Source organism: Pezoporus wallicus, unplaced genomic scaffold, assembly GCF_028554395.1.
Source record: "Pezoporus wallicus isolate ANWC-B61680 ecotype Strahan unplaced genomic scaffold, APGP_CSIRO_Pwel_v1 contig_4710, whole genome shotgun sequence".
Taxonomy (NCBI): domain Eukaryota; kingdom Metazoa; phylum Chordata; class Aves; order Psittaciformes; family Psittacidae; genus Pezoporus; species Pezoporus wallicus.
Genome location: NW_026640647.1, coordinates 5,903,467 through 5,926,655, shown reverse-complemented (window position 1 = coordinate 5,926,655; position 23,189 = coordinate 5,903,467). Strand labels below are relative to the sequence as shown.

The window sequence follows — 23,189 nt, the reverse complement described above, 5'->3', positions numbered from 1 at the left end:
ATTCCAGTTATTTCTGTTCATCCTGGGGCATACCATGCTGCTTTCTTTCTCTGATGACTTTATGTGTTGCTTGAGCTTTCTGTCCTGTATCTTCTGACATAGCTCCTAATCAAGGCTTACCATTATTTTCAGGGCCAGATATCTTGGGTTGGGCTTGTAAATGCTACAACAGTGAAGTATTAGGAGTTATGCTTGGTTGTGAGTCAGATTGTTTGCAGACACATTTATCTCTTCCTCTGGGTTTTATTTTGCCAAGTTTCCCATTACATTTTGCCTCTTCTCGTGTTCTTACCAGCCTCTTGCTTTATGCTTCCTTCATCATCTGTGTTGCTGTTGCTTTTTGGTATTCCATGGGCAGCACTAACAGTTTAGGAAGAGCAAATCATACAACTGATTTCTCCACCACTTGGAAAAAAGCATTGTCCAGTGAGAAGAGGGCAGAAAGGATGGTTAAAATTCTCTGGCTGCTTAGAAGGTGAAAGCTACAGGGAGGTGCTCTGCTAAATGCATCTTTCCTTTCTTCAGTCACTTGCAAGACGTACAGTTGGTCTTGATCACTTGTGGGATTTTGTACTGGGGGCTGTGCAGTGTCTTGGAGGAACACGAAGTCCTGTGTTAAGAGTTACTGAATTCCGTAGTTCTTTTTCCTCTGTTCTCCTGTGCCTCTTCCTTCCTAATCTTCCTTGCTGCCTTCCCCTGAATATCACACAAGTCTCATACAATCCTACTTGCTCTTCCCTGTCATTCCATAGTGAGTCCCATAGCTCTGTAGGCATTAGTACCCATTGGTGGGAAAGGTGATCTGGGCTGTGTGGACCCTCATTGGAGGCTTACAAAACTCAACTGGGTAAAGCCTTGAGCAACCTAGTTCTACTTAGTAGCTGACCTTGTTTTCAGCAAGAGGTTGAACTGGAGACCACCTGAGGTCCTTTCTAACCTAACATCCAGTTATTCTCAAAGTAGCTGCTGAACTATAAATAAATTCTGAATTGTTTGCCCTGTTTGCATATAAATGTGCTAATAATCATCTGTATTTGAAATCTGCATATTGCAGTCCTGTTCTGCCTGCTGATGGTACTTAAGTTATTTGGTAGACGAGCAAAATACTTCAGTTTCTGAATCACTCCTTTCTCAAACCTAGAAAGTTGATTAATGTTTGCCATTATTAGTGATTGCCTGGTCTGTGCCTAAGTTCATTGGGGTTTCTTTATTTGTTTTAAATAGAGTGTTCGCATTAGGAACTAGAGTTGGTCTCTCTATTGTGTCTTGAAAGTGATTTTGTTAAATCGGTGTAAGAAACTTGTCAACATTGTGACAAGTTTGGGACTTGTCAACATTGTGGACAAATGCAACAAACAGTTGCATTATGTTGTTGAGACATTGCAAGCAGTGATTAAATGTGCCGCTGTGACATTCCATTGTGTGCTGGATTTATTTTTTCTCTCCAGAGAATCAAATGTGTATTAGTGGTACTTCAGGTATCAGCTGTGAGGCAGATTCTGTTCTTGGGCTTCTAAACCAGGACTTCTTACATTCTAACTATGCGATTAAATTCAAGAATCGGTTCACTTTGTGCAATGAATGAGCACATTATGGTGAAAATAGGAATACTGGTTTTGTAAGTTAGCTTCTAAAAACTGCTTTAGGTGGTCTGCTTTTAGAGGAAATTCCTGGTTGAACAATATTTGTGTTCCTGAATAGACATTGGCTCCCTTACTTACACAGTAGAGATTCAAAATCACACTGGTCTGCATTCTGGACCAGTGTCAGAGCAATACTGCTACACTGAGATCAGTGATGTTGTAAGTACTTGGAAAACATAGAGGTCTGGATACCAGTGTTTTGCTCTGGTGGGAATCTGGAATGAGAAGTCTTGGGGACACATGTACTTCTGCATTTACATTCACCTGCTGATGCACAAGGGCTGTGGCTGTGCTGTGTGTTAGGTGCAGTACCACAAAACTCGCATGGTTAAGACTTCCAGCACCAAGAGTTTGTGCATGCTGTGGCTACTATTTAACTGCTTCTGTTGGTTGAGTGCATAAAAACCTCTTTAAGATTTTTTTTTTTTAATTATGAAAAGTTGATGGTGAATCTGAGATGATTTTTGAGGGTTTGGCAACAGCACTGGCATACCAGTGACCTTGAAACACTAACGTGCGAGTTTGTGAGCTTGCATGCTTTTATGGCCAGCATGGCATAAGTAGCACACAGGAAGATGAGAATGACAAATCATAGAATGGTTAGGGTTGGGAAGGACCTTAAGCTCATCTAGTTCATCATAAATGGATGTGAATTTGCCCTTTCCAGGATGCACAGTATCACAGTACTTGATTATTATGTTGATGTGTTCACATGAGTCAGTGTGTCTGTAGCATGACTTCCTCAGAACAGCTGTTTCTGCCGTCAAAATGCAGCTCAAAATTTCATCATGATGTTTACAGTTTCATCAACAAACTTCAGTGATCACTCCCATCTCAATCTAAGGGAGTAACATATCCTCGTCTAATGTCATCACTGGTTCATTGTGGCAAAGGATTAAAGCAATCATTTTGTTCTTCAGAGCGTTATATTAGCTGTACAGGGTTTTATGTGAAATTCCAGAAGAACAGAATAGCGCAAGATCCATGTTTTGATATTTATCAGTGCTGTAAAAGTTACTTATTAGGTTCTTTTATAAGACCACAGAGATTGTTTGTGTCCATGTGGGGTACTTACAGCACAGAGTGAAAGATCAGCAGTGTCTTCTTTTTCCCTCCCCCTGAAATTATGCTCTTGATAAAGTTCTCACTTTCTGCCCTCTACTGAGCACAGGCTCCACACTCAATCACCCTAACATAGAGGGGTGCATACTGACTTTTGAAGATATATGTTGTTTTCTGCAGTCTTTCTTTACAGATTTTGTTATGATGGAAACCATGGGATGCTTCACAGCCTCATGGCAGTAGGACTAAGTCCACAGGGTTTTTTATTCAGAGAGGGAAATGTCAGATTTTTATTTATCGTGACAAAAGTAAGGTTTCTCTTTAGAGAGACAGTCCATTCTGAGTATTTCTGATCTTGTCTCCATCACTGTGCTTGAGTGTTTTAAGGCTGGGTGGGAAACGTTGCCGTAATCATCTTCTGTTAAAGGTCTCTCTGTTCTTTTGTCCTTTCTGTTTCAGATTTAGCCTTGGAATCTAATCCATCTGATCATCCCAGAGCAAGCACAATTTTCCTGAGCAAGTCTCAAACAGATGGTAAGCTTTTTCCAATTTAAAAAAAGGCAGGAGAAAACCTGGAAAAATAACTGTTTATTTTAATTATACAGCTCCAACACTTACATTACTTCAGTTCTTTCAAGGCATAGGGATTAATAATTTGTGTGTTTACACAGCAATATGTTTGTAGGCTGCTTTACTCAACACTCACAATCACTTGTTCTTCTGAACACTCAAATTCTGGATCCTAGCAGTCTGAAGGAGCAAGGCTTTCTTCACCAGTGTAATTCAATCTTCAAGCTTTAAATTAAATATATATATATACACACATATATAAAAAAATCAAGGACGGTTTTCTGTAAGGAATAATAATCCTAAGCCATCAGTCTGTATCAGTTGCTTTTGACTATGTTGTTTTAAACCATTTGAACAGTTCCAGTTAACATAATTATTCTTGAATCTTGGTTTTAATGACATGGATGTGTTGGGATTTTCAGTTACTTTGTAGCTCCCTTGTTTACTTGATAAAAGTAAGTGTTGAACGGTTGCTGTAGCTTGCATGTTCCCAAGTGCTGTCGAAAAGTGGAGGCATTTCCGTATTGCACAAGTAAAAAAGAGTTGTGACAATAGTAAATTTTGAAGTTGCAGTTGAAAAGGAGTTTAAGATTATTATTTAAAATGCTTCTGGTCCTCTTACAGTTGGTTCTTGGAGAAGTTTTTTCTAAGCTGTTTTTCTAAGACAGTGCTGCATTTGAGATTGGGCGTGTTGTGGAAAGCCGCAGAGCATCTTCCACCTTGGCATAGCTTTGCCCCAGAAAAATAGAATCATTTTGACAGGTCTGTCAGTTGCAGTCCTGCTCTTCAGTCTTATGGCAAGTAGTAAAATTGTCAGTGGTATAACGTTCACAATGCTCAGATAATCTGTGAGAACTGGAAATAAGCACTAGCACGATTCTCCAGAAAGAGGTGATATCAAAGAAATTTTAGGCCTCTTTCCTTGAGGCCTCTAAGGTCCATCTTCAAACAGAGAATCTGATGTGCACATTTCAAGCACCTCCTAGATAAGTGCTGTTTAAGTTGCAGTTAGCAAGTTGACATGGTTGTTGAGTTTGTAGTGCAGCTTTACAGTGCAGCCCGATAGCCTCACTGCAAGTAACATTCAGACTACATGAATATCCTTCTTGGGGGTAGTATTGCTTTCAAACATGATTCAGATTCTTCAAATATAGTGCATTGGAATGTATGCACTTGTGTTCATGTAGAAAAATGGTCTGCTAGGTGAGATGTTACCTATTAAACTGTTCTCTGAAGCTTGTATTAGTTGGATGAATTGATTTTTAGAGGTTATATTTATGAACAAGTCAGGCAGAAGAATTTATTTTCAAATTTCACTGAATATTCTCTAGTTAACCTTCCATAGAAGTAGTAGAATTAATATAGGTAAGTTCCCTCTCACTGAGGTGTTACCAGGATTATGAGTTTTCATTTATGCAAAAAAGAATAATGTTGGATACTCTGTTCCAATAGTTAATTTTCCTAAGTATGTAAGAGAACATGTCCTGCTAACAGGTGGTAATGATCTGAGATCAAAACTTCAGAGCAGTCACCTGTCCAGGCTGGTCACATTTGTATAGCTTTCTGCATGTGTGCAACTTCCACTTTCCTTTAACAGCACTGTTTTACTTCTACTGTTAGAATCATAGAATAGTTAAGGTTGGAAAGGACCTTAAGATCATCAAGTTCCAACCCCCCTGCCATGGGCAGGGACACCTCACACTAAACCATGTCATCCAAGGCTTCGTCCAACCTGGCCTTGAACACTACCAGAGATGGAGCATTCACAACCTCCCTGGGCAAACCTCCCTGTTACAGCTGGAAGTTACACCTTACAGTCTTTTTGAAAAGCTGACACAGTTTACAATTACCAGATAACATGGTTGTGTTTATATGATGAATAGGCATAGCTTGTGCCAGCATCTTCTGTAGAATGAAATAGGTTTTTTACCCTTTGCTGTGTAATAGGAGGAGTGAGAACACATGTATATAACGCTGGGCACCTCACTTCCTCCTTGTGTCTCTGGCAGATTCAGTGTGTGATGTTTTTACTTCTGATTGATAGGTGTTTGCTGTTGGATGTTGAAGTGTCTATTTGAACTACCTGAAATCATCCAGTTTTTCATGATGCAGAGCATCTCTTCAAACCTGATATTTTTCCCTTAGTGGGATGGGTAGAAGTAGTTCTTAAATGTACACGTAGATAGTTGGAGGTAGCATGTAATTAACTAGCTTGATAAAACTTAGGGTTTTTTCCTCAAACTGCTTTTCCAGACACCTGGAGTCAAATTTGAAACTTCTAGTACTCGTGTACTTAAGAAGACTAGGTTAATAGAATGGCTTTATTGAATGTAAATTGGAACTGTATTTAAAAAACCTTTCAGTTCACATTCTTTCTCCCTCTTTCTAGTGCGAGAGAAGAGGAAGAGTAACCACATCAATCATGTAAGTAAAACAGATTCTTAATGTGCTATATAGATGGTGTTAGCATACTGGGACAGATTCAAGAAACAGATGTGGTATTTCTTCATACATGGTCCTACACATGTTCCAAATTCTCCATAGCAAGATAAAACTGAATTATCTTTGTCTGTAAGAAGTAAACAAACAGGCACAGTATCACAGAGCACAGAATGGATGACATCAAAAGAATAAAACTGCATTTTTTTTGTTGTATCAGTCTTGAGCATTTCATAACAGTAAAAGAGAAATACAAGTCAAACTGCCTACTTAAAGCAAATTAAACTGGATTAATTTCTCACCTAAGGTGACAAGTCTCAAATGACTTGCTGCTTGAGCATCACTGTAGGAGTTACTGTGAGGAATGTATCCAGCATGAAGCGAGGATGATGAACAAACATCACCATCAGCATGATAAACAAAAGATAATCTGTCGGTTTTAAAATCTGAAACATGCTCTAAGCTTTCTCTGCAAATATTAGCTGGTTTTGACACTTCATTTGCAAAAGAAAACCCCCCAAAAAAGAAAACCAACCCACAAAGAAGGTGCAATGTCATTAATAAGTTCATAAGAAATTATTGACTAGTAAAGATAAAAACAGAAGTTAATAACACAAAGCTTAAAAAATGCTGCCTCGCAAAAGTACCTACTGATGAGTTACTGGTAAGATAATATTTCGAGTCTGTTATATTTAGTATGATTATATAGGTGGATCCTATTTTTTATTCCTTTTCTTTCTATTTCAGTTCCAGCTTTAGTCTGCCAGCACCCAGTGAAATGTGATTGTATTGTTTTTGCTGGCAAACTTCAGCTGGAATGGGAAATATTCCCAGGCAGCCATTGCTGGATAAAGGGTGCCAACATTTTCATTTGGAAGACTTTCAAGGTTTTGGGCGAGGGATTTAAAAAGATGCTGGCAAAAACTAACAAATCATGAACTGCTTGATTAAAATCCTCCCTCAATTATGATGTCCTAGCTCTAGTGCAAGGCATTTGCTAAAAGTGCGCAGGGAAGCCTGACTTAGTGTTCTATAGGAAGCTTTCTTACAGTACAAAATTTACAGGATTAGAGTAGATGATGGCACGTACTGCTAGTTCTGAACGGTGAAAGTAAGGGTCGTAGTATTACTTTGTTTCCAGATTGCAGGCACTAAACAAGACACAAGTAAAGAAGTTTGGTTGTTTGGGGTTTTTAACTGAAATACAACAAGACAAAATCCCAAATGCAAAATTACCTTTACATGGAACAATACTGGATAACCAGAAAATATAAAGGTATAGGATATAAAACAGGGAGATTGATGATAAAGGAGTCACAGGGAAATCTAAAAGTACATCATGGGAGGGAAAACAGACTTGAACTGCAAGAATGGCATGGAGGAGAACTGAGAAAATTGATGGACTTACTTCTTTAGCTGCAGCTATTTTTTCTGAAAACTACTTATCTAAAGCCATCATGTTGTATATTTATTACAAGGGATATTTATAAACCCATCTTGCACAAAGGGTATCCTCAGGAGCTTGATGGCTATAGAGTAGCTTACATAGCAGGAGCAGTCATCTACAAAGACCTCCTATGCCGTAACTATTTGAGCTGTAAAGCCAGTGTTCAGTGTGGTAAACCAAAGCTTACAGAATCCCTGTCCTTGAATGTATTTCTGTTCTCTTTCTTTTTTCCTAAGGTTTCTCCTGGGCAGCTTACAAAAAAGTACAGCTCATGCTCAACAATATTTATAGATGACAGCACCGTCAGTCAACCTAACCTTAGAAGCACAATAAAGTGGTAAGAGCCACTTTGTCATCAAGAAAGGGCTGAGTAACATTGCAAGGTTTATTTGGGATTTTATGGTGGTCTTATCTGTTCTAAAGCCAGTTGCACACTTGAATCAGAGGAGCACAGCACTGGTTATTCAGGTTGGTCACGGAAGGGGTATAGAGGTCTGGTTAATGATGACTGCTTATTTTAGTTACAGAGCTAACCTACTGTTGTATTTAAAAGTAGTTACTGTGCACTTGAGAATCTGAGGCAGTGCAGAAGTGTCAGCATTTTGGGGTTTAAAAGTGTATGTTGGGGTGGGGAGCCCAAGGGCTTTGCACTGAAAGCCAAATCCAGAAACTCTCAATCTGGGAAAACTTTAAATGGATTTTGTATGGAGTTGCCAGAAAAGTTTGCAGGCCTGTATTTGCTACTTGCCAGTGGTATTAGCCTGCCCTCTAGTTGTGGATAACGGTATGTTGCTGGTTTTAGTTGTAGGCATTCTACTTGTTCTTTGTGTATCAGTTATTTTACGTAAGTGAGTTTGATAATTGATTAGTCTTCTTGGTTCCCCAGTGGAAATGGCTGTTTGCCCTGTTGTTCTGGGTACCACAGAGTCAGTTCTTTGTGCATAGACAATAACAGCCAAGAACTGAGAAGAGAAATTTACTGTGCTTGAAGGGAAAGAAAGAAAAGTAGCTTCAGGCCCAGAAAGCTTTGCTGTTGTAACAGTTTAGTAAAGTTTGGAAATGTCTGAGTTGATTTGTAGCTTTAAAATTTGATTTCAAACAAAGGTATCTAGCGTGTCACTCCTGTTCTAGAGAAGAAAGTGCTTAAAAGATGGTGCTTGTGCCGTTTCAAAGTGGTCTACAGCTGGTAACAGATCAGAGCTTGCCTATGATGGATTCCTGTGATGGCCGTGTTCCTGTTGTCACTGCCAGTAAAGAATGTGAAATTTGGCCACATTAGATAAGCATCAATATGGAATCTGTTGCCTTACGTGACTCAGCAGAGACCGAGATCTGTTGTTCTTTCCTTCTTGGATTATGTTGGCATAGTATCATCTTTATTATTTGCCCTATTTTTTAGACAGTGCCTAAAATAGACAGCCAGGATGCAGAGTTAAAACATTAGCAGAATCTCTACAGTCATGCATGTAACACCAAACAGAACTTCTATTGTATTTTAGTTGTGAATAGTCCACATTTCCAATAAACGTTGCCTTTTACGTTTCATCAGGCAATGAAGGTGTATGTTTAAAATGTGGCATAACATTTATTTTGTGGCACAAGTATCTGTACAATGAATGTAAGAGCAGTTTGGCTAGCAAATTTAATTTGGCCAGCTTCCCTTCAGGCAGGTAAATGAATGTGAGAGTAAGCCAGTACGTAATGGATTCTGAACATTCAGTGAAATAACGTGCACGGAATATGCTTTAAGTCTTTTTTTTTCTCTTTCTTCTTTTTTAGTGTAACATTAGCAATATTCTACCATATAAAGAACAGGTAAGTGAGCTTTTTTTTCTCTGAAATACAACTTTCTTTTTGAGCCAGGGGTGATATGGTCTCGGTCACTTCAGTAACAGCTAGTTGAAAAATCTTGCACTTCATGTAGTATCTGCTTCCTCTTTGTACCCCCTCTTCAGCTGATATAGAAGGGTCAGTAATACACCCATCCAGTGGCACAACACTGCATTGAGAATGAAGCCTAAAAAGACAAAACAGGGGGAGCACAGAAAATACACTTAATTCACCACAAATCAGCGTTTGGACTTTGTTTAGTTTTTCCTGAATACAGAGGGATAGATCAGTATTGATGTGTGAATGAACACTCAGTCCCATGCACAAATAACCCTTGCCATTATAGCTAGTTACAGTGTATGCTTCAAAATTACAGCTGCCTTTTTGAAGTAAATGCCATTATTGAGGCCGTTTTTGTATTTTAAGTGAGAACTGTACCAAGCATAATCTGAGAACATGGATAGCTATTCATTATTTAGCTTCTTACATATTCAGCTCTAAGATCTCATCATTAAATGCTTTGCAAAACTACAAGTTAACTTCATATCATATTACAGGAAAAGTTGAACTATGAAGTGTATCTCTTTATCCACTTTAATGAATAATACTTTGTAGTGGGGCATAGCATTACCAAATAATTCCTGTTGCTAAACCAGAGATTTTTACTTTGTAGAGATTCTGACAGATCATTGGATATTTTTGATGAAAAGTCTCATCCTCTCACAGTAAGTAACTTTTTGATCCTCTGAATGTGTATCAACACACGTAGTTTTTAACATCTTGGATTTGTATTGTTTAAGTCGAAAATGTCTTGGCACTAGGTTGCAATCAAATAGATCTTAAATTGTATCTGTGTATGTAATACACAGTGCAAACAGTGTTCTCTGGACTGTTGATACCACCTAGATCATGAGCAGGTTTTTCTGAATGTTGCAAAGTAAATTTGGTTTTCTATGTTTTGGAATATAAACAGAAAGCAAGCACCTGATGAGTCTTGCATATTTTGTATCCAGACTTTCTTGTCTGAGTACTTTCTTCCCCTCTTCAACACTACTTCAATTAAAAGTCTTTCCTATTTATTTAGGAAGACGTGGTTAATGTGCCTAACCTTTTAAATGACTGCAAACGGGAGAACATAGTCCATGAAGCATCTTGCCAAGTAGGAGACAGTGAGTTTGGTCTTTAAAAAGGCTGAAAGCAAAATGTTAAAGCTGGTACAGTCTAATGTGACTGGTACTGGTACACCTTTTAAGGCAGTCTTTAAGATGCAAAACCTCATAACACAAGGCAAGCTTAAGAGTAAAGTGTCCAGTTTGAGCACTACCAGCTTAATGACTGTCCTGCAGAACCATTTACGTTGTTTCTCATTTGGAATTAATTTAGCAAAGCTCTAGGCTTTAAAAATTGGGTTTGCTGAGGGACTTACCTGAGTGAATGCAGCTTGGTGTATCTCCCTGATTTAGCAGTTATTCCAAGTTTGTTAGAGTGTCATCCCTAAGTGTGACCCATTGTGCTAGGAATTGTACACTGAATAAATACAACTCTTTACTCATTGAAAATAATGATCAACTTCTGAAGAGCTGTGTGGAAGAGTTCCTGTATGGACTGTGGTGCTTCAAGAGAGAAGTCCGATCCAAAACAGTTTTGACTACCTGAATCTGTTGTTTCACATGGAAAATTGTTTATCTAATCTAAGATGAACCCTGTCAGACAATTTCATTTCTTTATTTACCAACCTGACATCTTTTGATCCTGTGATACAGTCTACCTCCCATTTAATGAGTATGAATAGAGGAAAATCCTTGTGTCCTTTAGGAAACACTTAAAGGTCTCTTCGATCTTACTGCAATATACAGACAGAAATATAGTAAGGGCTGTATGTCGTACTTATGAGGGGAAAGATAAAAATGGTTTGTTCGTTTCTGTAGCAATGGGGTTTTGGCTGAGAACCTACAGCTCCTTCAGAAAGATTAATTACATGGAAGACATCTTTAAACACCCTTAAAGATTCAGTCACAAGGAGTCCAAATCTCTATTAACCCTAATACCAGAAATAACAAACCCCAAGTTACCAGCATCAGAGAGCTTAGTTGCAAATACCAGTCCTTTCCTCCTCAGTTCCAGCCAGGAAAAACATACTTCCAGCTTTTGTACTGGTCATAGTGCAGGAATTATGCAAGAGGGATCCTGCTCATGTTGTTCCTGCTTCTACTCCGTGATAAGAACCAAGCATGTGTGGCTCTTGTTTAAAGTCAATGTTAAGTAAGCTAGATTCTCAGTAATTGAGAGAACTTTTTTTCAGCGGGAAGAAGTTCCAGATGACTACTACAAGCATGATCCTGATCACAAGCACATCTACCGGTTTGTTCGGACGCTTTTCAGTGCTGCACAGCTGACGGCTGAATGTGCAATAGTGACACTGGTAAGGGATGCCTGATTACTGAAATGGAGCTTTTGGAAGACTTTTTTGCTCTTCCCATCAATGAGCGAACTGGGCCAAACTGACATTTAAACTGTTACAGTATCTCATGAAACCTTGTTAATAATGAAGGCACTGTACAAGTGAGTTCATTAGAGAAGATTTCTAAGTAGTCACAGAAGTGGTTAATTAAAAAGGAACTTACTTTTCTATATATGAATATGTAAGGCTTAATTACTTGTCCAGTCACACTGTTTCATAACGTGTAACTTGTTGAACAACCTCGAGAAAGGCAGAACAGCGGGACCACCATAAACAGTGGGTTGTAATGAGATCAGACACAAAGACAACTTTTATTTCAGTTGTGTGGAAGGGAAGACAGGAGTTTGAGTTTGTTATTAACCAGAACAGTGCAAGTAGGAGTGCCGAAGAAGGGGTTGAGGACCAGTAGTGTAGGAACTCCAGGAGGCAAATGTTCTCATTATTAAGGTCTTCAACTATTTTAACCTTTCCATCAACTTTTTTTTTTATTCAACCAAAGAGTCTACAGATTTTTTTCCCCATGGAGGTACTTGGGACTTAAGAACATTTGTAAGAAAATCATCTCACTACAGTTTGTTGTTTGATTTTTAGAAAGCAAGATGGATATAAAAGATTGCAATGCTGACTATGTATATACACACCAATATATGCATGCATATACAAATATTGTGTATGAAGGGAAAGAAAAAAACACAACCTGTATAATTGCTGCATTAGGCATTTCTTAAACTGCGCTATGTTGCATACTAGCCTTCAGTCTCCGTTGTGGCTTCTTGCTGAAGAACAGTCTGAAAGGAGAGCAGAACTGTCACCAGAAGACAATACAGAAATTAAGCAAACTCAGCTTGAAGGACTCTCTTTAATAAGGCAGTAAGAAATTGAAAGGGCCGAATAGTTAGAAACGCTAAAAGTACTTAGACATTTTTGCTTTTTCAAAGACGTGGGTGCAATTTTAACAGTACAAGATGGTAGCTGACACTGTGCAATCTAGCCAGCTATTTACAAAGAGAGTTAAAGTGGATTTCACCGCTAGATGGCTCTGTTACTATAGGAACACCTTTAGTCCACTAGAAGGCTACAAGCAGAGGATGGAAAGAAAAGTGGGAAAACCCTAGTAATAAAGATTGATCCTGCCGTTAGGCCTGCACCCACTAGTTTATCTGGACTTAATTGAGGGAATAGAACGCTAAATTCAGCTATCCAAATTTGAAAGTGCAGATTACTGTGGTGTTCATTACAAAGGTGTGAAATAGTTTTTTTCTAAAAATAGACTTTTAAGGATGGGACTGATTCAATGTCTGTGGGCTGATCTGAGAGTACATGGGAGGAATAAGTAAAAGACCAAGATATATCTTTAGCCTTGGGTATCTTTCACTATTTATCTAAGCAGTTGGTGATGTAGATGAAAGCAGAGGGTGACGCTGTTGTAGGTGAAGGATTAAAGTCTGTTCTTTTCCGAATGAAGTAGAATAGCACTATAACACCCTTCATTGTGGGAAGATAGCAATTAATGCATCTTTGTCCCATGACTACAGATCACAGTGCAGGTTTTAGCACTTCCTATTAAGCTACAAGTTCTGAACCTTAAAGGTGATGAAAGGCAAGTGTGATCTTGAGTGATTTACTATCCTAGATAGGCCCTAATGAAAACTTGTCAATGACTGTATGACTCGGTGATGCAAAGAACCCTGTCAGTGTCTCCCTGAAACAACAGTGCTCATTGCTTGCTCAGAACTTATTCTCCAGTACCTTTATTGTATTATCTTGGTGGTCCAGTTCTTATGTGATAATAAAATATGGAATCTGTAAATCCTGAAAGTTTGGATTCTAAAGTACAGGTAGTAATCATAGAATCGTTAGGGTTGGAAAGGACCTTAAGATCATCAAGTTCCAACCCCCCTGCCATGGGCAGGGACACCTCACGCTAAACCATATCACCCAAGGCCACGTCCAACCTGGCCTTGAACACCTCCAGGGATGGAGCATTCACAACCTCCCTGGGCAACCCATTCCAGTGCCTCACCACCCTGACAGGAAAGAATTTCCTCCTTATATCCAATCTAAACTTCCCCTGTTTAAGTTTTAACCCGTTACCCCTTGTCCTATCACTACAGTCCCTAATGAAGAGTCCCTCTCCAGCATCCCTATAGGTCCCCTTCAGATACTGGAAGGCTGCTATGAGGTCTCCACGCAGCCTTCTCTTCTCCAGGCTGAACAGCCCCAACTTCCTCAGCCTGTCTTCATACGGGAGGTGCTCCAGTCCCCTGATCATCCTCGTGGCCCTTCTCTGGACTTGTTCCAACAGTTCCATGTCCTTTTTATGTTGAGGACATCAGAACTGCACACAATACTCCAGGTGAGGTCTCACAAGAGCAGAGTAGAGGGGCAGGATCACCTCCTTCGACCTCCTGGTCACACTCCTTTTGATGCAGCCAGGATAGGGTTGGCTTTCTGGGCCGCGAGCACACACTGAAGCCGGCTCATGTTCATTTTCTCATTGACCAACACCCCCAAGTCCTTCTCCTCAGGGCTGCTCTGAATCTCTTCTCTGCCCAACCTGTAGCTGTGCCTGGGATTGCTCTGACCCAGGTGTAGGACCTTGCACTTGGCATGGTTAAACCTCATGAGGTTGGCATCAGCCCACCTCACAAGTGTGTCAAGGTCCCTCTGGATGGCATTCCTTCCCTCCAGCGTATCAACCCAACCACACAGCTTGGTGTCGTCGGCAAACTTGCTGAGGGCGCACTCAATCCCACTGTCCATGTCAGCGACGAAGATGTTGAACAAGGCCGGTCCCAACACCGATGACTAATACTTACTTTGACATACTTTATGGTAATGGGATGAAATAGTAATATTGGACTGTCATGCTTGCTGCTCAGAACTCAGTCCTAATTGCACACATAAAACTTTGTTTGTTGTTTGTTTGGTTTTTTTTCTCCCTTTCTACAGGTGTATTTGGAAAGGCTTTTAACCTATGCAGAGATTGACATATGCCCTAGTAACTGGAAGAGGATAGTCCTAGGAGCTATTCTTCTGGCTTCTAAAGTCTGGGATGATCAAGCTGTGTGGAATGTGGATTATTGCCAAATACTGAAGGACATCACTGTTGAGGACATGTAAGTTGCAAGGTTTGGCTAATCTGCAGTGGTGGGGATTTTGGGGTTTGAGGTTGTTTGTTTTGGTGGGTTGGGTTGTTTTTTTTAATGGCAATTTTTGGGATCATGCAGTAAAATGTTTGGTGCTATGATAGAGGTACATGATGTATATCTGGTGTCTGGCCTCATTCCCTTTCTTAACCTAGGAAACTTTGCATAACCCTACTTTGAGACAAATCTGTATTAATATTTCTAATGACTTGGGTGAGTAACTTTGCAGTTAGTTTTCTGTACCTTCTTTCCCCAAGTGATGAGCCATGGGGCTGGCTGCTTGTTTCCAGTTTGGTTTTTCTGCATTGGTGTAACTCTGAAGTGCCCAGTTCATAGTCTGATCAGCATTCTTTTGTGGAAGAAAAACACAAAGTGAACTCAGTTTGTTCCCTGCCTTGTCTGGTGTAGAATTTGAAAAACTGCAGGGTAAGCCATGACTTGTATCCAGCTAAGGCCTAAATATCTCAAGGTATGAATTCCTAGCTGCTGCTGCTGGCAGGCAGGTGTCATTTGTGTTGGGATCTGTCATTGCATGTGTTACATCCAGCTGCTGCTACAGCTCATCCTCTTTGGATGAGCTCTTGGACATGTGTACAGTGCTGAGAACAAAATCCTCAGTCTTACTACTGCTTGTTTATGTAAGGCTGATCCTTGTATATATCCCTGTCTCAGGTGTAGATTTCAGCTTTTTAGGAATTTTGAATCTGCTGTCTTGTCGTGGTGCCTTAAGCCCTACGATTTCTGTGGTTTCAGAGGATGTTCATCCTTGTGGCTCCAGGCTCATACTACAGGCTGGAGGCATGCTTATGTGGTGTGGATTTGGCCATTAGATTTTGTGTTAAATTCCTTCTTGCAAAGTTCTGTGTCTGACAGCTTTGAGATGTCAGTATTACTGTTTTAATTCTATTTGCCAGCTTCTGCCCCTATTTGTGTTGTTACCTCAGTGGTAGAACTGCTAGAAGGCTAGCTTAGTATCAGGCTTTCTGGCCTTAATAATCTTCATATGTTTTATGTAGGGTTGAGTTTAATCATGCTGCTGTGCTGTAACTGAGCATGTGTCCAGGCCTATGTAGTAACAGCCAGTTCTAGTACAGGAGCAGTCTGAGGTGGCAGAGGTTTGCACACAGTGCCGGAAGGCTGCCTGTGTGAGAGTCTCTTCTTGCCCCAGGCTCTCTTCCTTGGATTCAGCCTAAAGCTAACGTTTAAAATACAGTAAGTAATTATTTATCTGGGACTCTCTAGGAGGAGGAGTATCCAGTTTTCTTCCCTTTGGGGGTGGGACAGCATTTCTAATAATGGGGGAGTTAGTTACCTGCACTAAAACACTTTTTGTTATTCAAGTTATTTCATGTCACAGGCTGCAAATACAGTATCTTGTTTTATACCTACCCCTTGCCTGGGAGTTCTTTGTCTCCAAATGCAGGGCTATGCCAACCCTGCTTCCAGGAAAGCATAATTAGTGGTTTTATACAATGTGCATCTTCACTCAACCTGGCTCAGAGTGCTCATCTGTCTGAGGAACATACTTGAAGTGTTGCTGCAAATTACTCTGAAATGGCTGAAGTGGGGTCAGTGATGCTAGGAGTGCTGGAGTATACATCTTGCCCTTTTTGATGTCTCCTCTTCTAGCCCTATTTGGGACAAATCAAATTGATAGCACTGAAAATATCTGTAACAAGCAGGATGTTTATTCTCTATTGCCTACGCCTGGTCTCCTGCAATTGTCAGTACTTCTGTTTTCAAAGCAGTGATGGAGGTAAAGAAAATAGGTGGAATTTAGGCATATTTTTTACTCCAGTTTGAAGATGGGATTTTTGTAATCCCATCTCATTTGAAATTATTTAGACCTTTGAATTTACGTATGGGCAGAAACTCTACAACCCCTTACTGACAGTGGACACGTGGTGTCCATCTCAGGCCCCACACTGCTGCAGCTTGGCAGACTCCACTGCTCCTGGGTTGGATAACATCACCATAACTGGAACATTGGAAAACTGCTTAAAATACTCAGCAAGATTAAGTTTGTAAGTCTGCTTTCAGTTAATAGCCGGTACTATAGTTAATTGTCAGCTTTAGTACTTCCAGTATGTTTTAAACTAGTCACTTGATGGTGAGCATTAGGTATTCTGAATGCAAGTGTTACTGAAAGAAAACAATTGGCAAAGGAGTTCCTTCTAACACTGGAGATGGTTGGTGATGCTGCAAAAAAATCCACCCAAAACACTAGCGGCTCCCAGCTTAAAGGTTGCTTGGCAGGACTCAAGCTGGTATCACTCCCTGGGTGGGCCATTCCTGTGCAGTAAAGGACTGGTGGCAAGTTTTGTTTGTGAACTGTCTGTGAATCTTCCTCTTGGCTCTGTGTATCTATAACGATCTCACTAACCTGATGGGTACTCTTGTTGAGCCACTGCAAGCCAAGCGTGGAAGTAAAACACCCTTCTGGAGTTGCTGAAAGGGTTTAGATCTGGTTTAGTTTATGCAGTTTGCAAATCTGTGTGTGAATGTGTCCGAGCCAGGCACCTCTTCTGCAGGCAGCATTGGTGCACCTTGTTCTCAAAAAACTGTTAGTGGGTTAAATTCTGTTAAAGGATACGTGATCCATACCTCACAACCAGCAGATGAGTTCATTTGCCTTCGCCTCTTCCTACTCAACATAGGTAAAGTGTTCATCTTCTTTTTTTCTATCACAAGCCCTTTCTTGGTAGTTTGTTGTGGTTTTTTACTGAAACGGGGTGGGGGGTTTTGTTTTGGTTGTTTTTTTGGGGGGGGGGGGGTTGTGTCTCTGTTTTTGTTTGTTTTACTTATTTCTAATGGGGAAAAAAATCAAAGGAAATTAAATAAATAGCGTTTTGGAAGTCATCCTTTGTGAAAACTTGCTTGCTTTGATGAGGGTGAATTCATAATCACTGAAAAATTAACCGTGCAGCTGCTAATCTTGCTATGATTGCCTGTAAGGAGACACTCGCTGTTCATTCTTTTGGCTACATGTATTTGTAAATAAGGCACAGAAAACACATGGGTATTATCCTCTGCCAGGTTTTAAACCACTGTTAATAGACTTGTTAATCCAATGAAGAATTGTATTTTTAAAGAATTAAAATGTATTAGCCTAGTGAGTACAAAAGGGGCAGTGAAGAGCATTTATTCATAGGGTAAATCAGCTGATCATCAAAACATTATCTGATTTACATTTCTATAGGCTTATGACCATATGAACAGGAAATTAATTTTGGCACTAGGTTCAATGCTACTCGAATCCACTGTGCTAGAAACAAGCACAAAGCTGCTATTCATATTGAGACCCGCCAGCCAGTACAGGACACAACCTGTATTTAATAATAATGTTATAATTTCCTTGATTTATCTGCCCTCCTCTAATAGGTAAAACATCTATTCTAAAAGCTCCCTAAAAGCAAGAACAACCTTGGCACTGAATTTGTGCGGCTTACCTTCTGGTGTATTCCCAGTTGGCCTGTACAGCTAAATTCTGTTGAGTTAGCGTTGAACTGAACTGCTTGGTTTGGGTACCGCCTGTTTCTTTTTGGTTAGCGTGTAAACCATTGGGTTTTTCCTCTGTGGAACACCTCTGACGTAGCTAACCACAGTACAGTAGCTGAAGGAGGCTTTTGCATGTCATGGCGCTCTCCCCACTTTCCTCCAAATGTTTTGCCCACTGAAAACAGACGAGTGAGTAAAAACTGGACAGTGCCCTTTGACATAGTACTTTGTTATCCTGCCTAATGCTATTGAGGAGAAAATTCCTTCTCCCACCTAATGCTGCTTATTTATTTATTTATTGGAGATGAATCCATGTTGCTTCAAGAGGCTTTTTTCTGTGAGATAATAGCAGCAGCTCTTCATAGATCCATTTGTTGCCGTGGTGATCTGCCTACTCCTTTTGTTAGTCCGCCTCTACTTCAATAAACCCCCTTCCTGTTATCAGCCTGGTGAAAATGTCTGCAAGTTCTTCAGAGCTAATAAACAGCATACATCATTCCTTTCATCTGATCACTATAGTGTGGGGCCGTGCGAGAGTGAGAATGGCACATGAATTGTACAGCTGCACTAATGGAACTCCAAAGAATGAACCTCCCCGGTCAGCCGAGCGAGTGCACGACAGGGCACTACCTTTCTCTCTGAGCCGGAGGTGCCAGGACTCAAAAGCTGCACCTTGTTTTGAGCACTGCTCTCTCAAAACTAATAAGGCAGAGCTCTCGATGACTGTTTCAGAGTTGCTGGTTTTAAAACCAAGCTTGAGGTCTCTTCAGTGTTTTCAGCCGGCTAAAATCAACAATCTTTCTTCCCTTTGTCTTCTGTCCCTTACACCTCCTAGGAACGAGATGGAAAGACACTTCTTGGAGCTACTGCAGTTTAATATCAATGTTCCTGCCAGTGTTTACGCCAAATATTACTTTGATCTTCGCTCTCTAGCCGATGACAATAACCTGAGCTTTCTGCTGGAGCCTCTCAGTAAAGAGAGAGCACAGAAACTGGAGGTAATGGTCTGAGATTGCCTGAGCAGGGGACTCTGTATGTGTAGTAAGAGCATCTGTTGCTAATCATGTTAAGTGGCAGTTAGAAAAACTAAAAAGCTTTTAAATTAGTGTATTACAGGCTAATTTAACCCCTTTATGACTACAGTTACCATTTCTAAAACCATGCCTGGGCTAAGCTAGTATTCCAAGGAAAGGAAGAGACGGAGGTTACGGAAGTCTAGCAGATCACAAAGTAAAATGGATGTTATTTTGGGAACTGTAGCTCAGCTAGGCTACTTCAGATTGAAAGGATTAGTGTCACATGTAATGGATTGTCTGTCCTTCCCTGGCCACAGTCTGTATTCCAAGCACCTAGAGACAGTCACACTCAGACCTTTCTAAATACTACCAGCTGAAGGTTTCCCACTGCATCCCACTGCACAGCTGCTTTTAGATTTAGAGGGAGCACTCTTAACTGCTCTCATGGTTTAATAAACCATTTGTCTAGGGACAGCTGCAGAAATAATACGTTTCTTTCCACAACTTCCAGAACCTCACCTTTGCAAAGAAATGTTGTTTTAAGATAAACTCTTGGAATAGCCCCTTCTTAGGAGTCCTTCAGAATGCCCAGAGGAGTGTAAATACACATTACTGGCCCTTTCTGCTCAATGGGAAAGGCTGCCTTGTGTGAGTCCCCGCAGCCTTCTTTGGTACGAAGGCTCGTACTCTTGCAGAGTCGTTTTCCTCGTTGCTGGAGATGTGTCAGACATTTTGGAAATAGCTAAATTACCTGTGTTCCCAGGCAAAATTTCGTGTTGGATCAGTGCAACCTTTCATCTGTCCAGGTTTAATTGATGACTCTGCGTGTTGTTTTGTTGACCTTTCAACAAAGGCATTACCGCAGGCCCTGTGTACACTGATACCATAGCCCCTTTCAAAGAGGGGTGTGCTACAGTATTCTTGGCTTACATTGTTCCATTGTCCACCCCCAATGATTCTGCCAAGTGCCAGGTTTTATTTCAGCAGAAGTGGCTGAACTTTGGGAATAAGTGTGATTCCTCGTGGTCCTTTGGAATGATAGGTATGATATGCCTACAAATTCCTCTATTTAAAGTTAAGCAGTGCAACTCTTCTGCTTTGTCTCACCCGTGTTACTTGCACTTTAAGCTAACACTGTCACTAATTGTAAATGTGGTTGTAGGGTAGTTCATATTCCACAGGAAATTGTTTACTGAACTGCTCGGTGCCCAGGCATAAGTGGATGATTTACAGATTGTGAGCCTGTTTTGTTTCTTCTTTGCTAGCATTTGGGGGCTTGGTATTTAAAACCAGAGTAATTTTCAGTACAGTGTGTGATTTGCCATAATGTATTTACTAATGCATGTGTATAGGAGATTTGGGGGTTTAATTCTAAATGTGCTAAATATTTGAACCATTTGCTAAAATTTTTAATTCTGCCTTTTGAGTAGAAGCACACGAGCAGTCGATAGGAGCCCGTATGAAGCAGTAAATTAGTATTCCAGGGATTGAAGAGTGATTTACACCATATGGGCGACTGGGGCTAAATATGTCAACACAGGTTGCTTTATGATTGATGTCCTAGCATTAAAACAGGATGGAGAGTCTGTCTGGTCTTGCACCGGGAGCTCATGCAGCCAGTGTCTTAAGGAATGCCCCTCTCGAGCCAAATGCATGCCTCCAGAAGGTCGGCAGAAATAAATGTAAATAATTATTTTAAACCACACTTATAAGTTTATTCATGCTCAGAGTGCTTTTCACCTTTTGAACTTCCAGAACACAGGGCTGCGCTGAATGGGTGCTGTCTTAAAGGGAAGGTGTAGGCTTGTAGCTGATGGCAGGACTCTGAAAGTTCATCTGGTGATAGGTGGTAAATTATTAATGGAGGTAAATGTTCAGGACTGAAATTCGGTTCAGCCTGTTATTACAGGTATCCTTATTTATTTATTTGCATAGATAATGCCTGAAGGCTCCTATCAGAAATAGGCCTTGCAGGGGAGAGCCCACGGTGTTTTCTGGTCAACCATGTGTTATTAGGATTTAAATAATGAGGCTTGTTGCTAGAACAGCTGCACCAGCATAAAGGCTGCTTGACTAGCTAGGTAAGCAGAGCAGAAGCAAGCCAGTAAATGGTGGAAAAGCAGTTAAATACTAAGTAAGTTGTCCGCATGTGCTGGTATTTAATAGCTGCATCGAAGTGCCATGGCTATTGCTGTGACATTGAGCAGTGAGCTGCCCTCCCTTCTCAGACCTCTTAAGGAGCATGATTATGTGAGTGACCCCAGGAAGAGCAAATTGGGGACAAGGTGTAGAGAAGGTAAAGGGAAAAGGGACACCTGAGTAGAGCGTCATTTGCTAGGCTCATGTGCACTGAATGGCCAAGGACACAGTGCCCGAGGGAGTGCAGAAACCTTTCCAGTTTCACCCTTTTCTCTTACAGAAATGGCTGTGTGTGCATTATTGTACTGTTAAAATGTCTGTGGTGCTGCGTGCACCAGACCTAGCTCCTAGGTGCAGTTTTGAACATAACTTCCACAGACTCATGAGTGTGAAATGGATCCAAGTTTTCCATTAGACAGTGAGACTGGTAAAAGAATGAAGATACTTGGATGTGGAAACCACTCGCTTCGAGGAAGCTCGTCTTGCTTCCTGATGGATAGGGTTCTGTTAGCATGGGGACAGACCCCTGTAATATTTTCCCTCCAAAGTAGTTCTTATTGACTCTCATTCTAGGTAACAAAGTAGTGTGACTGCTATAGAGTGCCTGCCGTGTTGGCACTGCACTTGTAAAAAGCTCCCTTGAAATGACCAAACTTTTCTAATGTATACTTTTCCTTTTGTATCTGTGCATGGTATCCAGGCTATCTCCCGGCTGTGTGAAGACAAATACAAAGACTTGTCAAAAGCTGCTATGAGACGATCTTTCAGTGCTGATAACTTAGTTGGTATCCGCCGTTCTAATGCCATCCTCTCCTGAGGAGAGAGAAAGGTGCAGCACCGTGAACCAGCATCCATGCGAATCGAAGGAATACCACCACTCCATGCACACAAGCCAGTGGTGATGTTGTCTTCCAGCAAGAGGAGGAGAGGAGGGTAAACTAGCCAAGGGAGCCCAGAGCTTGAGGAGCATACTTGGTGAAAAAGACAAGACCTTTGTCAAATCGACTCTCTCCTCCTCCTTATGTATCCAGAGGTGCAAAAACAAACTTCTCTCCTTCTATCCCCCCACAGATGTTTGCTTACTATGTAGGCCTATAGCTGTGAACTCTTGAGGTTTTTAATAATAAGTAGTTTTAAATTTTAGAATTTAAACATTAACCACATGACTGTAGTTACAATGTTCTGCCCTCCTCTCCCTGGCATCCAGAGTCTCACTGCATTTGTATTTTGGGTCGATGCAGTGTTAACATGGGACTCTGAGAGTATAAAGCCACTCTGGAGCTGAAAACAGTAGCATAGACACACGTTGATGGTTTTTCCCTGGTTTGGCTCCTAAAAGCTGCTATTGTTGGTGATCTGTTCATAACCAAGAAGCCGCCCAGAAGGAAGGAATTCCAGCTCTGCACCCACAACTTCAGTAGGCATTGTCAAAAGACTTTGAATGTTTTGACTGGGAGCAGAGATATGGGTTTATATATTGTTCAAGTATATAGGGTCCATGCTGCATTTCTTGTGAATTATGGTGCTTCTCTCATTTTCTAATCCTTGTATTGCTCTGGAAGAGGCGCAATCTGTACATTTTTCTGAGGCATTGAATGAGAAAGTTGGTCTGGAAACATCGTCACCATCCCAACAGTGTAGCAATCCAGTGGTGAATGGCGTGTGTGCAGCACTGCTTCTCTGAGTTCTACTGCATATCTCTTGTGCTATATACAGTGGAGTTCCTAAAGCTGATACTGTGCATCCATCTGGCTCTCCTTGGGTTTTTGTTTCCTGGGAGGGATTTACATTCATAATGAGGCAGTGATGAGTTTGCGAATCCTGGACTACCTGACCAGGTAGATGATTGATTGGAAAATATTGAGTTCAATTGAGAATTATGAAAAGCTTTCTATAAACCCTGTTTTTTATTTTTGTTTCCAAAGTGAATTTTAT

The 23,189-nt window shown here is 40.7% G+C and overlaps 1 protein-coding gene across 1 annotated transcript in view; it reads left to right on the top strand.

Annotated features, from left to right (window-relative positions):
- The window catches only part of CCNYL1 (cyclin Y like 1), a 33,242-nt gene extending 10,741 nt beyond the window's left edge, over positions 1-22,501 (top strand). Inside the window, exons 3-11 of the mRNA XM_057419768.1 lie at positions 3,165-3,239; positions 5,665-5,699; positions 7,398-7,498; positions 8,941-8,976; positions 9,665-9,716; positions 11,294-11,413; positions 14,405-14,571; positions 18,935-19,097; positions 21,955-22,501. Of these exons, the coding sequence (XP_057275751.1) occupies positions 3,165-3,239; positions 5,665-5,699; positions 7,398-7,498; positions 8,941-8,976; positions 9,665-9,716; positions 11,294-11,413; positions 14,405-14,571; positions 18,935-19,097; positions 21,955-22,071 (866 nt within the window). The 3' untranslated portion in view covers positions 22,072-22,501. The remainder of the gene's footprint in view (positions 1-3,164; positions 3,240-5,664; positions 5,700-7,397; positions 7,499-8,940; positions 8,977-9,664; positions 9,717-11,293; positions 11,414-14,404; positions 14,572-18,934; positions 19,098-21,954) is intronic.
- Positions 22,502-23,189: the final 688 nt, after the last annotated feature.